Genomic DNA, 15,145 nt, shown 5'->3' with positions numbered 1-15,145 from the left:
TTTATATTTTTATTAAAATTTTATTTAATATGTTTAAAAATTAAATTAAAATTCAATAATTACTAACATCATTATTTTAAGATTTAAAATTAATAAAATACTTTTCCGTTTCAATTTATGTGAACTTATTTAATTTTATTTTTGGCCCGTAAAAAGAATGACCACTCTTCATATTTGGATTTTTTTTATCAAAGAGTGGGGCTATAACATCGGGGACAAGATTTGACCACAAAAAAAGAAGGTTTTTTCTCTTTTAAGATTGTGACTCCTGATGATGGAGACTACAGTCCGAGAGATTAATGTGTATGAATTAGAGGGGATGTCTTAGATAATTGAGAAATTAGAGAGTCTATTGAGTTTTGCAAAACAAGAAGGGAAGTCTTAGTGGCGTTTGGACATAAATTATTGTAATTTTTGAAAAAAAAGTACTAATTGGAGTTTTGTTGAAAAATGATATTTGAAATTTAAAATTATGTTTGGATATGCATTTCACTTGAAAAAATATTGCAATTTTGTGAGTAGGGAAATAAAAATATGAAAAAGTGATCTTTGAAAAACTCATTTTCGATTTTTTTTTCAAAAACTTACAAAATTTCATGGACAAATACGTTTTTGAACAAAAATAAAAGGTCGATAAAAAAAAAAGAAAAAATGTCTATGGATCATCTCTATTTTTCCCCCGGGGAATCTTTAGAATTCCCACTGCTTAACTTTCAATTAGCCTCTCGCTGCTGTGGGATCTAGCGGCTCCAACCACATTGACGATAGTCCTTCATTGCGACTTAGATTGCACGATCAAGATCAAAGGCCTAAGTAAGTGAATCATTTGTTGGAGTAATGAACATATGTAGATTAAACGTCGTCTAGAGCACAATACGTTTAGAGGGTTAGTCCAATTCAGTGGCTGAGTGTTGACAATTCAGTAATTTTGTTATATAATGGAAGACTAGCTCTCTAAATTGGGCTCTAAACGCTGCTAGTTTTTCTTTTTTTCTTTTTTTGAACGTTTGGTACCCATTATGCATTTATTTTTTTTGGATTTTTTTCCGCTCAAATTCGAGACATGTGTTTAAAGATACGTGGAGAAATCATATCCATTTAACTTACAACCTTTGATGGTCCTTTGTGTATAAAGTCATTTTTCGAAAAAGTATAATTATTCAAAAGTCAATTTGATAGAAAAATAAAGCATCATAATTTAATTAAGTAGTTAGATATATTTGAATTCTTAAAAACTATAAGCAATCATGCATAGCTCTAAATTACAAATGAAAGAATATTGAACATTTTGATATCTAAAAAAGGAGAGGGTTTTTCCAACTTCAGCTTTCAATAGTACGTCCAAATGAATTTCTATTTGTATATTTTTTGCTACTCCTATTTAATTTGAACTAAACGTGTATAATTAACAATATGAATTATGAAATCAATTTTACTGGTTATAAATTATAATAATAACAATTAACAGGTAACTGAAAATTGGCCCAAACTTAAAAACGAGCCGTATTGGCAATTTGGCATATTGCCGAACATTAATAAAGGTGCTTTGTGCATGATGCATGCGCACTCAATTAAAAAAATTGAAAAAATCCTCTAATTTGTCCCTCAAATTCAAAGACACTCTCAAACTCCTACTCTTACAATTCACAAACAGTTAAAGAAGAAGCAGAATCATAGCTATTCAGTACTACAAAAAATGGGGATAGTATGCCCCGATGAGAGCAAGAGGATAGAGATCGAGGAATTTCGCCGGATGTTGCTATCTTACGCGGCGGTGCACCGGACAAAAGCCGCCGCCGCCGACGATGAATTCCGAAATCCACAGCACTTGCCCACTGCAGCTGAACAGAACCGTGAACTTGAAGAGAAGAAGGTGTGCGTCACCAGTGGTGTATCCTTCCTCGCTATTTCTATCGTAAACCAACTCTTACTCCGTGGATACTCTGTACGAGTCATTGTGGAAAAACAAGGTGCCAATATTTTATTTTACTTTAGTTTTGTGCTACTTTTCACCTCCTCCTTATGCTTTTGGTACTGCGTAAAAGGAAAAAAGAAGAAGAGAAAAGTAAGTTCTGATTCCAGCTGGAGAATAGCAACAGTAGTTTGAATTTGGCCAACTGGAATCTGGTGTGCTGCTTTCATCAATGACTTGTTGCCATTCCTATAGTTTTTACTGGAATCACGTGATTTAATGTTCCTTTAGATCTTCGGTGTTGAATATGTTAAAATTGACGTGAAAGACGTGATTTCTTTATTCATCCTGTTTTAATTTGCCTAAATTGACGTTTGATTTCGTGTTCTGAAACGTTATATCATCAGTTCATTCTTTGCTGACTTCGCCGACTCTATTAGGTAGAGTTAAGAGTATTTATCAGATATTTATCTGCAATTACATGTTCTTTTACACTGTTCGTGCTTAAAAATTGAATTCAAATATGAATGATAAAGAATTACTCGTCCCTATGTTTTTATATTAGTTTTTATAAGATGAGATGAGAATATATGTTAGTTAATTGAAAGAAGTTTATGTGCAAACATCGGATACCAAATATATTTTTTACTTATCTAAATCTGGTTCGAGCAATTTGTTTGGGTTGGAGTTAGGGCATATTTCCTGATATGCTAAAATTGTTAAATGCAGAGGATCTGGAAAAGCTAAGAGAGATGGAAATTACTGGAGAAATGAGACAGTCCATGAACACAGTAGATGCAGTAATGGCAAGTCTAAATGATGTGCAAAGCCTATCAGAAGCATTCAACGGTTATCGTGGCGTCTTCCACACTGCTGCCTTTGTGGACCCTGCTGGCTTATCTGGATATTCAGTATGTGTTTTATTTTACTCTCTCCCTCACCCCGTTGATGACACCAGAAAAGTAGGACGCACACTTTTGTGCATTAATTAGTAAATTAATAGGAGTAGTAACAATCAAAATTGAGAAAAGGAGTTTGGTGCGGTTAATTAGAGCAAAAGATCACAATTTCATCCACAATGCCCTCGGTCAATGCTAAATGCCTGGCATGATGCAATTCCCTTAATTCCTCTATTAATTCTAATGAAGGAAAACGTTACTACTACGTTTTTAGAGTCCATTTCTGGTATGATTACTGAACTAATAAAAATTGTCTATCAAAGTTACTTTACTTTATTTTGTAACTAGAAGGTCATTATACTTTACATATTGTAACGCAAAAGTCACTCAGCACTTTTCATATTTCTTTTCAGCCCAACCATTTAAAAAATAAAAAATCCATTTAAACCATGACTCAACCGTTCCATGACCCGGCCTATATTCTCTTATTTCTATTATAAAAAACGTAAATATTACTTTGATATAGTGTATTATATTGGTTCTCAATATAGTTATACTGAATGCATACATTGGTTTAAGCAAAGTATTAAATAGAGAATAAGAAATTAATCTTAACAAACTAGAGCAGTTAAATTTGAAAGTGAAACAAAAAACTTATCAGCGTTGAAGTGGAAGAAAATAAAAATGAGGAAGGAAAAATGAAAAAAGTTATTTATGCTTGAAATTTTGACTGAGAAATATTAATATGAGAGTAAATTAAAGAACAATATCCTCGATGTTTTAAAACAAGAACGCGCATTGCTTGTGGTAAAGATAATGTTACTAGAAGACCATTTTCTAGTCGAACTGATTTAATACTTTGCTTAAACCAGTATGTTGAAAACCAAGATAATTAACAACAAAGTGATATTTACGTTTTTTGTAAGAAAAGTAAAAAGAAGTGGGTCGGGTCAAAGAGCGGGTTGAGTGACGATTTAAATGAATATTTTTTTACCGTTTAAAATTATTGTGTTAAAAAAATATGAAAAATAATATTTAATATGTCCTAAATGTATTGAGTGACTTTTGAGTTACAACGTGCAAAGTATGATGACTTTGTGGTTACAAAACAAAGTATAGTAACTTTCATAAACAATTTTCATTAGTTCAGTGACTTTAAGAAATGGACTCTACGTTTCTATAGTCAAAACAAAACGCAAATGAAGAAAAATTCTAATGTTATTTTTTTTCCAAAAAAAGCTAACTACTTTATTTCTTAAAATCTTTGAGTCGACTACTACTTTTTCACGATATAATTCAGTTCTTATTGCCAGAATCTGAGTGCGTCTCTACGGCAATTTCGATGTACCATTCTTCTTCTTCTAGAAAACATGTCGTTATCTAGCTATTTCAACTTGCAGTACCTATATATCAAAGATGGGCCAACGTCGCTATTAATTAATTATTGGCGTTTTTCGATTGGCAAATACAAATTGCGTGCAGCATGTCATTCTCTTCAACGATATTTTAGCTAAAATTTGCACAAACGCCGCATAAAAGTTGGTACGCTTGTGTACAAGTAAAAACGTTACCATAACAGATATATATTCTAATCATCTACCTATATATCGGACGGCAACTCATTTGTGTGTTTGTTAAGGTACTTGCCGAACTTTCTGTTAATCACTAATATTCATGTGTTTTGTTAGACAGTTTTAATTCGTTACTCCATTTTGTAGAAATCAATGGCTGAAGTAGAAGTGATGGTAAGCGAGAATGTGACTCAGGCATGTGCTGTAACACCGTCGGTCAAATATTGCGTGCTCACATCCTCACTTTTAGCCTGTGTATGGAAAGATCTTCATTCATCAACAACGATTGATCATGATAGCTGGAGTTATGAGTCTATCTGCATAAACAAGAAGGTACATTAAACTGATTATAGAGTGCTCTTCTTCCTGTGTTACATTCCTATTCAATATAATAAGACTTTAAATGGCATGCCTTTTAAAATAATAAGATGCGAGTTTCATGGGTCCTATTTATATCCCTAGTGCTTAGCCGGGAAATGATAAGGTGAGAGTCAGTTGACACTTTTTGCCGGAAAACTATACTGTTTAGATAGGTAAATTTTTTTATGTATATATATTATGTGTTGAACCCCTTGTCTATTTCGTATACAACAACAACAACGGCCAGTGTAATCCCACTAGTAGGGTCTGGGGAGGGTAATGTGTACGCAGACCTTACCCCTACCCCGAGGGCAGAGAAGCTGTTTTCAGGAGATTCTCGGCTCAAGAAGACGACAAGAGACGATATATTAGTACCATCAATAGAGTCATAATAAAATAACAGCAATAGAGGAAATACGAAATAGATGGAAAGTACAATAATAACCAGTAGATAAAGCCATGCATCAGTAGATGACCACTAGCATCCTAAAACTAAATCTTAACTGTCTAGTCCTACTCGGGTGCAACGTAGAAATATTCGCAACTTCCTCCTAACCTACAACCTTAATGCTCGACCTCCACAATACCCAGTCAAGGGCCATGTCCTCAGTAATCCTAAGTCGCGACATGTCCTGCCTGATCACCTCTCCCCAATACTTCTTGGGCCGCCCTCAACCTCTCCTCGTGCCCACCACAGCCAATCGCTCACACCTCCTCACTGGTGCATCAGTGCTCCTCCTTTGAATGTGCCCGAACCACCTGAGTCTTGCTTCCCGCATCTTGTTCTCCATGGGGGCCACGCTTACCTTCTCCCGAATATCTTCATTTCTAATCATATCCATCTTAGTATGCCCGCACATCCACCTCAACATCCTCATCTCTGCTACTTTCATCTTCTGGATGTGTGAGTTCTTAACCGGCCAACACTCAGTCCCGTACAACATGGCAGGCTGATGTTCTAAACGTCAATACCACACAAGATGGGGGGTGATTTATGTGGTACCTAATTTTCGCACTAGAAGAACCTGGTTCTTCTAGATATACTTACTATAACTGTTTGCGGAATTAAGAATGCATAAAATAAAGAACACAGAGATTTTTACGTGGAAAACACCTGGCTCAAAAGGTGAAAAAAACACGACCTACTACTCAGTAGGATTTTTCCAAACTTCCACTAAAATCACTTAGCCAAAAACAGCATTTACAAACTCTTGTAAACCTAAGGATTAAACTCTAATCCCAGTGTAGCACACAGCCTCAACTGTTGCGACACCTTCAAGTTAACTCTAACTTGAATACTCAATATACCTATTACAATTGCTTCTAGATAAAGCTGAAGGATACAATATGAAACACCTACTACAATTGAACTAGAAATAAAGAAAAACACAATGGAATTGGTTCTTCACTCTTGGTTCATGTAGCTTCAGATTTGCTCGCTTGAATCACACATAAATAGCTTGCAAAATTCGCCTAGCTCTTTTGCTCTCAATTTAGTTTAACTTCTGCGTATGTGCAATCACCTGTAAAAGAGAACAATCTTTATTATTTATAGAGTTAGTAATCAGAGTTTGATTAAAACTCGAATTGATGATCCTTCATCAAATTCGAGTCCTAGTACACTTCAAACTCCAATCCTTTATCCTTGATCTGGATGTAGTTCTCTTTACATAAGGAGACTTCAACTCCTTATCCTATGCAACCTTTTCGATTAACTTAGAAGATATTGTTGCTGATCCTTGAGACTTATCTTCTTCACACGTATGTCACATGTGTAAGCATATCAACACTGTGTCTCACATGATGGACCTGGTTCATGACTGAGTTCATTTTGTCAATCTTCAAAACTTCATCTGAACTCGGGCCATCAAATTCCCCCTTTTTGATGATGACAAACTCTGTGCTTTTACTGATCAGAGACCCTGTGGAACTCAGCTTAATTTTCACACTTTAATTTAACTTATCATTAAGAACCAGGTTTAATCAGGTTATAAATATCACTTTATTTCAGAATACAAAGTAAAACACAATATCTCTTCCCCCTTTTGGCATCATCGGAAAGTTGCATATTATATGAATCCCAGATGTTAATTAATACTCATGGCCACTGGGGCAACTGCAAGTGAAAACATGATATAGTTAATCAATAATCAACTTCACAAAAAAATTTAACTATTTAGATCAGAAGTATCATATATCAAGAGAAAACAAAGCATATTTTCATTGATTAGGGGGTGTTTCCATATAACAGACCACAAAAAGAAAAACAAACATCCAACCATGAGTAAAAAAAAATAGAAGTCCCGAATCTAGGTCACTGAGGGGGTTTCTAAACTGGTTCTAGGTCTAGGAGGAACTAGAGGGTTGGGATTGAAGAAGATTGAGCATTGTTTGGAGCATCCCTTCACTCTTTTATTTTTCCTTTGCTAGCTCATCTTTGAGGCCATTTCTTTCACTTTCCAGTTCAGCAATGCGAGCCTGGAGGCTAGCAATTTCTGCATCTTTTGTTCCACACTCTAGAACCAATGCCCTAACTTTGCTATTCACAGGAGTCTTCACGGATGAACCAAGTTCAACTGGGGTTACACTTAGAAGATAATCACAAACCTGCAGAGTTTTGATTCCAAAGTGCTCTTTGCTGGAGGCCATCTCCCACTTTTTCAATGGCACATCTAACTTGGCCAAGACAGTTGTCAGTATAAACCCATAAGGTGTGGCATGGGCCTTAGAGCCATTGATGACTCTATCCAGCAGCTTGACAATGAAAGCAGGCCAATTAATCTGCTTTCCTCTCACAAGACACTCCAGAAGGACCAGGTCCATATAATTTGCAGTGTGCCTTCTCTCCTGTCTGGGCAGCAAACACTTGTTCACAAACTCAAAAAGTACCTTGTGCTCAGGCTTCATTTCACTCTTTTGCACAAATCTAGCCTCAGGCACTTCTTCAGCAGACTTGGTATCACAGAAATTCCGAGTGATTTGGAGAGCAGAAGGGAGAGAATCTAGACAAGGCCACCTTTGCCTAGTATAATCATCATATCCCTCACAGGGTATGTCTAGAATTCTTTCCAACTTAGGTGCATCAAATTGCACCTCTACTCCTCTCACCAAGCTTGTAACAACCCCATTCACCACTGTGGCATTTGCCATAAACTCTATCAGTTCTTTTCTTGCAAGTCTACCATCCAGTTGAAGAACCATGTCCTTCCAACCCTGTGCTTCCAGTGCATCAACCAATCTTTTCATGCCTGGCTCCTCCAGGTCTTTCAGAATTCTTCCTTCCAATATTTTTCTTTTTCCAAAAAGGACAAACCTGTCCTGCTCTTTCTCAGATTCCTCTTCTTCTTCTCCTCCACTCCAAGCTTGTTCTTCTTCAGGAACTTTTACTTGTTTTTCTTTAACTGCAGACCTGGTTCTTTTTGCCAGGGAGGGTTCAGCAGAGATAGATTCTGAAGACTTCTTGGTAGAAGGCTTGGATTTCTTAGGTTTAGGAGTAGGAACCTCCTCAGTTGTACCTCTCTCCTGATGGACCAGTTCTATCTCTTCCTCCTCTTCTTCTGCAGCCACAGAACTTTCCAGAACTTTAGCTTTTCCCTTTTCCTTGTTCTTTTTCTTGCTTGCCTCTAAGGCTTTCTACAACTCAGCTTCACTTTGCTTGACCCTGCTTCTAGTAGCTTTCACCTTTGGTACTGAAGAGACAGTAGACTTAGGAGATGACACCTTGCTCTTCTTTGTTGGCTTAGAGGCAGTTGGAGCCTTTTGAGAAGAAGCTTTGCGCTTCTTGGGATCATAGATTTCTCCCACCTTCTTCAGAATATCAGCCAAAGTTTCTTCCACAGATGAACCATGTTCATCTAGTTGTTCACTCAGGTGTACTAGGCCTTCAGCAGCCTCCCCAGTTTCACTTCCCCCTGCCTTGGTGCCACTTTCCTCAACTCCTCCACAAATTGCAAGAATTTCACCTTTCTTTTTCTTTCCCTTCCTCTTCGATTCTCCCTCACTTACATCTCTCACAGACCCCACCAACACAAACCTATCATCTACTTTCTCCACTACATTAGAAAAAACATAGCATGTATTTACCTCTTTAGGGGTTTCTTGATTTTTGTCTGATTCAGAAGACCCACGTTCTTCTCCATCGCTTGCAGAGACAAAATCTTCAGACTCAGAACTTGAGTCAGATGATTCTTTTTCAGAGCTTCCCCCTCTTTGACTCGCTTTCAATTTTTCGTTGAGAGCTGTTCTCAAAACACCAGTAGCAACAGTCTTTCTAGCCAACATTTTCTGCCTGCGGAATCTTGGTTTAGGGTTGTCGCTAGGAGGTACAGATGAAGATGTATTAGGAGATACTGGTGGGGGAGTTAAAGGATTTTCTTGAGAGTTAGTCATGGCGGAGAATTTCTGGAGGATTTTTTGGGAATTTGGAGAATTTTGGAGAGATGGAGGATGATCAGGGGTTTAACACTTAATGACGGTTATGGAGTGAAGTAGGAATATGTGGAGTGTATTTAAAGTAGAGAATGATTAGGTGCAGTAATGGCAGTCTTTTGCAGTGGTCAATCAGGGGTCTAATCTCATTAGGACTCGGGTCTTTAAGAGGTAATTGATCGACGCTAGTTTTAAGGAGATAATCCCGTTATTTAGAATTCGAAGAGAATGAAACTGGTTTAATGCACAACGGTTAGATTTTTAGGAGTTTGGTTAGGATAGGACTTCTGCTCATAATTGAAATATTTATTTTTCTAATTGTGCAAAGTATAGAAACATACCTGACCCTTTCTTATTAGCATATGCTGATGAACCAGGTTCTGTACGTAGAACTTCTCTTGAGTATGCCTCATATATCAGAATAGAAAAAAAAACTTTGTAAGAGATCAATGAATATCAACACACGTCACAGGAGTATACTGATTAGAGTATGAGACTGAGTAAGAATTAATCTAGATATTTACATAAAGTCAGAACTTCTAACCAAATTTTTTTTTTCATTGCATTCTGAACTGGTTCCTTTTAGGTGATCTTAATCATCCCTAATTCTAACCTGTTCCTTTCAAAGTTTTCCCTATTCAGTGCTTTGGTGAAGATGTCAGCTATTCGTTTATTAGTGGCACATAATTCTATTGAGATTAGTACTTTCTCATAATTATCTCTCAAGAAGTGGTGTCTAACATCTATGTGCTTGGTCCTTTTATAATGAACAAGGTTCTTTGTCATACTTATAGCACTAGTGTTATCACAAAATATTGGTATACATCCCACTTCTATACCAAAATCTACTAATTGTTGTTTAATCCATAGTAGTTGAGCACAACAAGAAGCTGCAGCCACATACTCAGCTTCAGCAGTAGATAGGGCTACTGAATTTTGCTTCTTGGTAGCCCATGATACAAGACATGAGCCAAGAAAGTGTGCCATACCTGAGGTGCTTTTTCTATCCACTAGGAAACCTGCATAGTTAGCATCAGCATATCCTACTAGATTGAAATTACTACCTTTAGGGTACCAAAGACACAATTCAGTAGTGCCTTTCAAATATTTCAGTATCCTCTTGACAGCAGTCAAATGAGACTCTTTTGGATTTGCCTGAAAACGAGCACATAGTCCTACACTGAAAATAATGTCAGGTCTACTGGCAGTAAGATACAAGAGTGAACCAATCATACCCCTATACAACTTCTGATCAACTGATGAACCAGGTACATCAATATCTAATTTAGTGCAGTTGCAATAGGTGTATTTATTTCTTTAGAATCCTCCATTTTAAATTTCTTGATTAGTTCTTTTGTGTACTTCTGCTGATGAATCATGGTTCCATTTTGACTTTGTTTGATCTGCAGCCCTAAGAAGAAGTTAAGCTCACCCATCATGCTCATTTTAAATTCACTTTCCATTAGTTTTGCAAACTCTTTGCTTAACTTGTCAGTGGTGGCCCCAAAGATTATGTCATCAACATAAATTTGTACAACAAGAAGATCCTTACCTTTTTCCCTTATGAATAAGGTACTATCTATTTTACCTCTCTTGTACCCATGCTCTAGTAAGAATTTTGACAATCTTTCATACCATGCTCTTGGTGCCTGTTTGTGTCCATAGAGAGCCTTGTCCAGCTTGTACACATGTTCAGGACATTCTTTGCTTTCAAACCCTGGAGGTTGTTTCACAAACACTTCTTCCTTCAAATAGACATTAAGGAAGGCACTTTTGACATCCATTTGATGAAGAGTGAATTCCATATGTGCTGCAAAGGCTATGAGAAGTCTGATTGCCTCTAGTCTTGCAACTGGAGAAAATGTCTCATCATAGTCTATTCCTTCCTCTTGGTTGTAACCTTGGACCACCAACCTTGCCTTGTTTCTTGTGACAGTTCCATCTTCATCAAGTTTGTTCCTAAAGACCCATTTGGTGCCAATGACTGATCTATCCTTGGGTCTTGGAACTAGGTGCCAAACTTGACTTCTTTCAAACTGGTTTAGCTCATCCTGCATTGCATTCACCCAATCTGCATCCTGCAAAGCCTCAACAATATTTTTAGGTTCAATGATAGATAAGGAAGCATCAAAAGCACACAGATTCTTTAATTGTGATCTGGTTTTGACTCCAGAAATTGGATCAGTGATAATGTTCTCAATGGGATGAGAACTTTGATACTTGTGAGGTTTTACAACCAACTGGCTTCTGGATGTTTCATCAATTTGATGAGGAACAGGTTCATGAACAGGTTTCTTCAAGGAGTTTATTTCAATTCCCTTTTGATTTCTTCCCCCTGTCAGGTTGCCCTGTAAGGAAGTACCTGTTCCATTACCTGTTCCTTCTGCAGGTGTCACTTTGACTTGAGCTGATGCTTCAGCCAAGTCTTTGACCAGTCCAATGGCTTCATCTTCATGTTCCTGTCTCTCAGAAAGAATGTTAGTTTCATCAAATACTACATGCACACTTTCTTCTAGACACAGAGTTCTTTTATTAAAAACTTTATAAGCTTTGCTAAGTGAAGAATACTCCCTCATCACTTTTGGGATCAAACTTTCCTAGGGAGTCTTTTCCATTATTGTGCACATAGCACTTGCAACCAAAAGCCCTAAGATGGGATATATTTGGTTTTCTCCCTTCAAGTAACTCATAGGGAGTCTTCTCTACTAGAGGTCTGGTCATGCATCTATTTATAATGTAACATGCAGTATTTACAGCCTCTGCCCAGAAGCTGTGAGGCAATTTGCTAGATAGTAACATTGTTCTAGCCATATCCTCAAGAGTTCTATTTTTCCTTTCAACCACTCCATTTTGTTGTGGAGTTCTGGGGGCAGAGAAGTTGTGATCTATGCCATTTTCATCACAGAACTCAGCAAACTTAGAGTTTTCAAACTCAGTTCCATGACCAGACCTAATGGATGCAAGATGATTTCCTAATTGTTTCTGAGTCTTCCTAACAAATGCAGAAAATATGTCGAATGCTTCATCTTTGGAAGTTAGAAATAAAACCCAGGTGAATCTAGAATAGTCATCAACTAGCACCATTACATACTTCTTTCCACCTCTGCTCATGGTTCTCATTGGACCACATAGATCCATATGAACCAGTTCCAACGTCTTGGACGTACTTACTATTTTCTTGGATTTGAAGGATAACCTTACCTGCTTCCCCCTTGCACATGCCTCACAAATTTTGTCTTCCTTGAACTTGATATTAGGTAAACCTACCACCAAGTCCTTGGAGACTAATTTGTTTAGCTGATTTAGACTGGCATGACCAAGTCTTTTATGCCATAGGAGGGGATCATTAACCAACACACTTAAGCAAGTGAGTTCATTTTCTGAAAGAGTTGACAAATCTACAATGTAAATATTGTTAACTCTTTTTCCCTGCAAAACAATCTTGTCAGTGGTAAGGTTAATAACAAAGCATTTGGTGGAGGTAAAAGCCACAAGGTTACCTCTGTCACACAATTGTGACACACTTATTAAGCTATATTTCAAGCCATCTATCAGGTAGACATTCTCTATAGAATGAGAATCTGTTTTGCCTACCTTTCCAACCCGAATGATCTCACCTTTCTTTCCATTACCAAAGGAGACATTACCTCCTTTTAGGTCCTCAAGTGAAAGGAAATGGTCCTTGTCCCCAGTCATATGTTTTGAGCAACCACTATCCATATACCACATTTGGCTCCTCCCTTTTACTTGGACCTGCAAAAGGAAATCAGGGGTTAGTCTTAGGAACCCAAACTAGTTTGGGTCCCTTTCTATGGGCAAAAGGATGAATCAGATTCTTTCTTGCCCAACTAGGCAGCTTATTCTTTCCTTGAACAAAAGCTTTGTTTCTTTGACTGGCCTTTTCTTTTGCATTACATTCATATTTGTAATGGCCAGTCTTACGACAGTGTGCAGATTTTATTTTCAGGAAGAGTGAGGTACTTGATTTTTGGATCCCATTTAGGAGCTTGAGTCCCATAGCCAAGTCCTCTTTTGTTACTGATGTGATGCTCTTGCAACCAGGAGAAAGCATCAGAGGCTTTGTTCCACTTGCAAGTTCTGTCTAGTTCATGTTTTACCTTCCCTAGATCTTCTTTTAAAACTTTTATGAATTCATCTTTCCTGTATAATTCATCTTTCATTTTTCCCAAGTTTTCTTCTAGAGTGAGATATGTGTGATCAGCTATCTTCTTTCCTGTTCCTAATTTCAGTTTCAGATTTTCAGACCTAAGTTCTAGGACACAGTTGTCAAGTTCAAGAACCTGGTTCTTCAACTCAGCATTTTTGTTATCACTCTCATTTACCCTAGACTCTAGACTTTTGCATTTTGCTTTCAGAATCACACATTCCCTAGACAGAACTGCCTTCTCATTATTAATTATCTCAGACTCATCAATGAAGTCTGTTAATAGCTCGGCCAGCCTTTCTTTAGACAAGAACTTAATCTTGTCTTTGAGATGAAGAATACTTACCTCTTGTTCATCATCTGATTCTCCGATGGCATCAGTGCTTGCTCCTTCTCAGCTTCATCTTCTGAGTCTTCATCTGAAGTTTCTCCCCAAGCAGCAACCATAGCCTTGGTTGAACCTGTTCCTTCTTCCTATTCCTTCGTTCAGCTCTTTCTTTCTTCCACTCAATTTCCTTGAGGGCAGTTTTTTATCATGTGGTCAGTCTTACCACACTTGTAGCATCCCTCATTGGTCTGTTTCTCAGGAGCTCTTGACTTGTTGAAGTTTGTACCTCTTGAAGAACCCTTTCCTCTCATCAGGTACTTCTTGAAATCCCTAGTGATCATAGCCACTTCATCATCTTCCAAATCTGCACCTTCAGCAATTCTGAGAGCTAAGCTTCTCTCCTTTTTGGGAGTATCCATCTTCATGGTTTGTCTCCTCATTTCATAGGCAGTTAAATTTCCAATTAGTTCATCCAGTCTGAGAGTAGCAATGTTCTTGGATTCCTGAATGGCAGTGATTTTGCTTTCCCATGTGACTGGCAGAACTCTTGTCAGAATCTTCTCAACCTTGTCTTCCTCCAGGATAATCCTTCCAAGAGATTCAAGTACATTTGTCAAAGTGGTGAACCTAGTATACATCTCCTGGATAGTTTCTCCTTCCTTCATAGTAAAATTCTCATATTGAGAATACAGAAGTGTTCCTCTTGATCTTTTCACGTGAGGTGTTCCTTCATGAGCCACTTGCAGAGTGTCCCATATTTCCTTAGCAGTTGTACAGCTTTGGATCCTACTGTACTCGTCTGGTCCTAGACCACATACAAGCCACTTCTTGGCCTTAGCATTTTTCTCCCACTTCCTCAGGTCCTCAGCAGTACAATCAGCCCTTATTTTTGGCACATCAATTCCTTCAGCATTCTTCTTAGTGGTTGCTAAGGGACCATTAGTGACTATGTCCCAAAGTTCATAATCTTCCCCTATAATGTGATCTCTCATTCTGTTCTTCCACCAAGAATAGTACTGACCATTGAAAAATGGAGGCCTGGCAGTGGATTGCCCTTCCCAGTTCCCAGGTGGTGCACTCATTGTTGATCTTCTCCTAAGGTATTAGCCTCTTCAAGGATAACCTGCTCTGATACCAATTGATGTTCTACACGTCAATACCACACAAGAGGGTGGAGGGGGGTGATTTGTGTGGTACCTAATTTTCGCACTAGAAGAACCTGGTTCTTCTAGATGTACTTAAACAAAGTCACATAAAGGAAAGGGGGTCCTAGGTTTTTAAAACACATGGATCATCCACACAACACCGGTAATCAATCGTACGCATAGTGTTATCATGTGATCATCATCTCCATGTCTACCCTTCCCACCCCGTTAAGGTATTTAAGCATGGAATGGTATCGTTACCTACTGCATGCTATTACCCATCCCACCTATCAGTCTCGGAGGCGTTTAGGACTAATAATCCTAAAAAGGAGGGAGC

General features: G+C 37.7%; 1 protein-coding gene across 1 annotated transcript; it reads left to right on the top strand.

The window, feature by feature from the left end:
* LOC109231386 (cinnamoyl-CoA reductase-like SNL6) lies at positions 1,494-4,739 on the top strand. The gene is made up of 3 exons (XM_019397037.1): positions 1,494-1,970; positions 2,642-2,823; positions 4,530-4,739. Exons 1-3 carry the CDS (start codon positions 1,697-1,699, stop codon positions 4,722-4,724), a joined length of 651 nt encoding a protein of 216 aa, XP_019252582.1. The 5' UTR covers positions 1,494-1,696; the 3' UTR covers positions 4,725-4,739.

The sequence above is a fragment of the Nicotiana attenuata genome, chromosome 8 (genome assembly GCF_001879085.1).
Source record: "Nicotiana attenuata strain UT chromosome 8, NIATTr2, whole genome shotgun sequence".
In the NCBI taxonomy this organism is placed as follows: Eukaryota; Viridiplantae; Streptophyta; class Magnoliopsida; order Solanales; family Solanaceae; genus Nicotiana; species Nicotiana attenuata.
The sequence above is the reverse complement of the archived record's forward strand: the minus strand, read 5'-3'. Positions and strand labels throughout refer to the sequence as shown.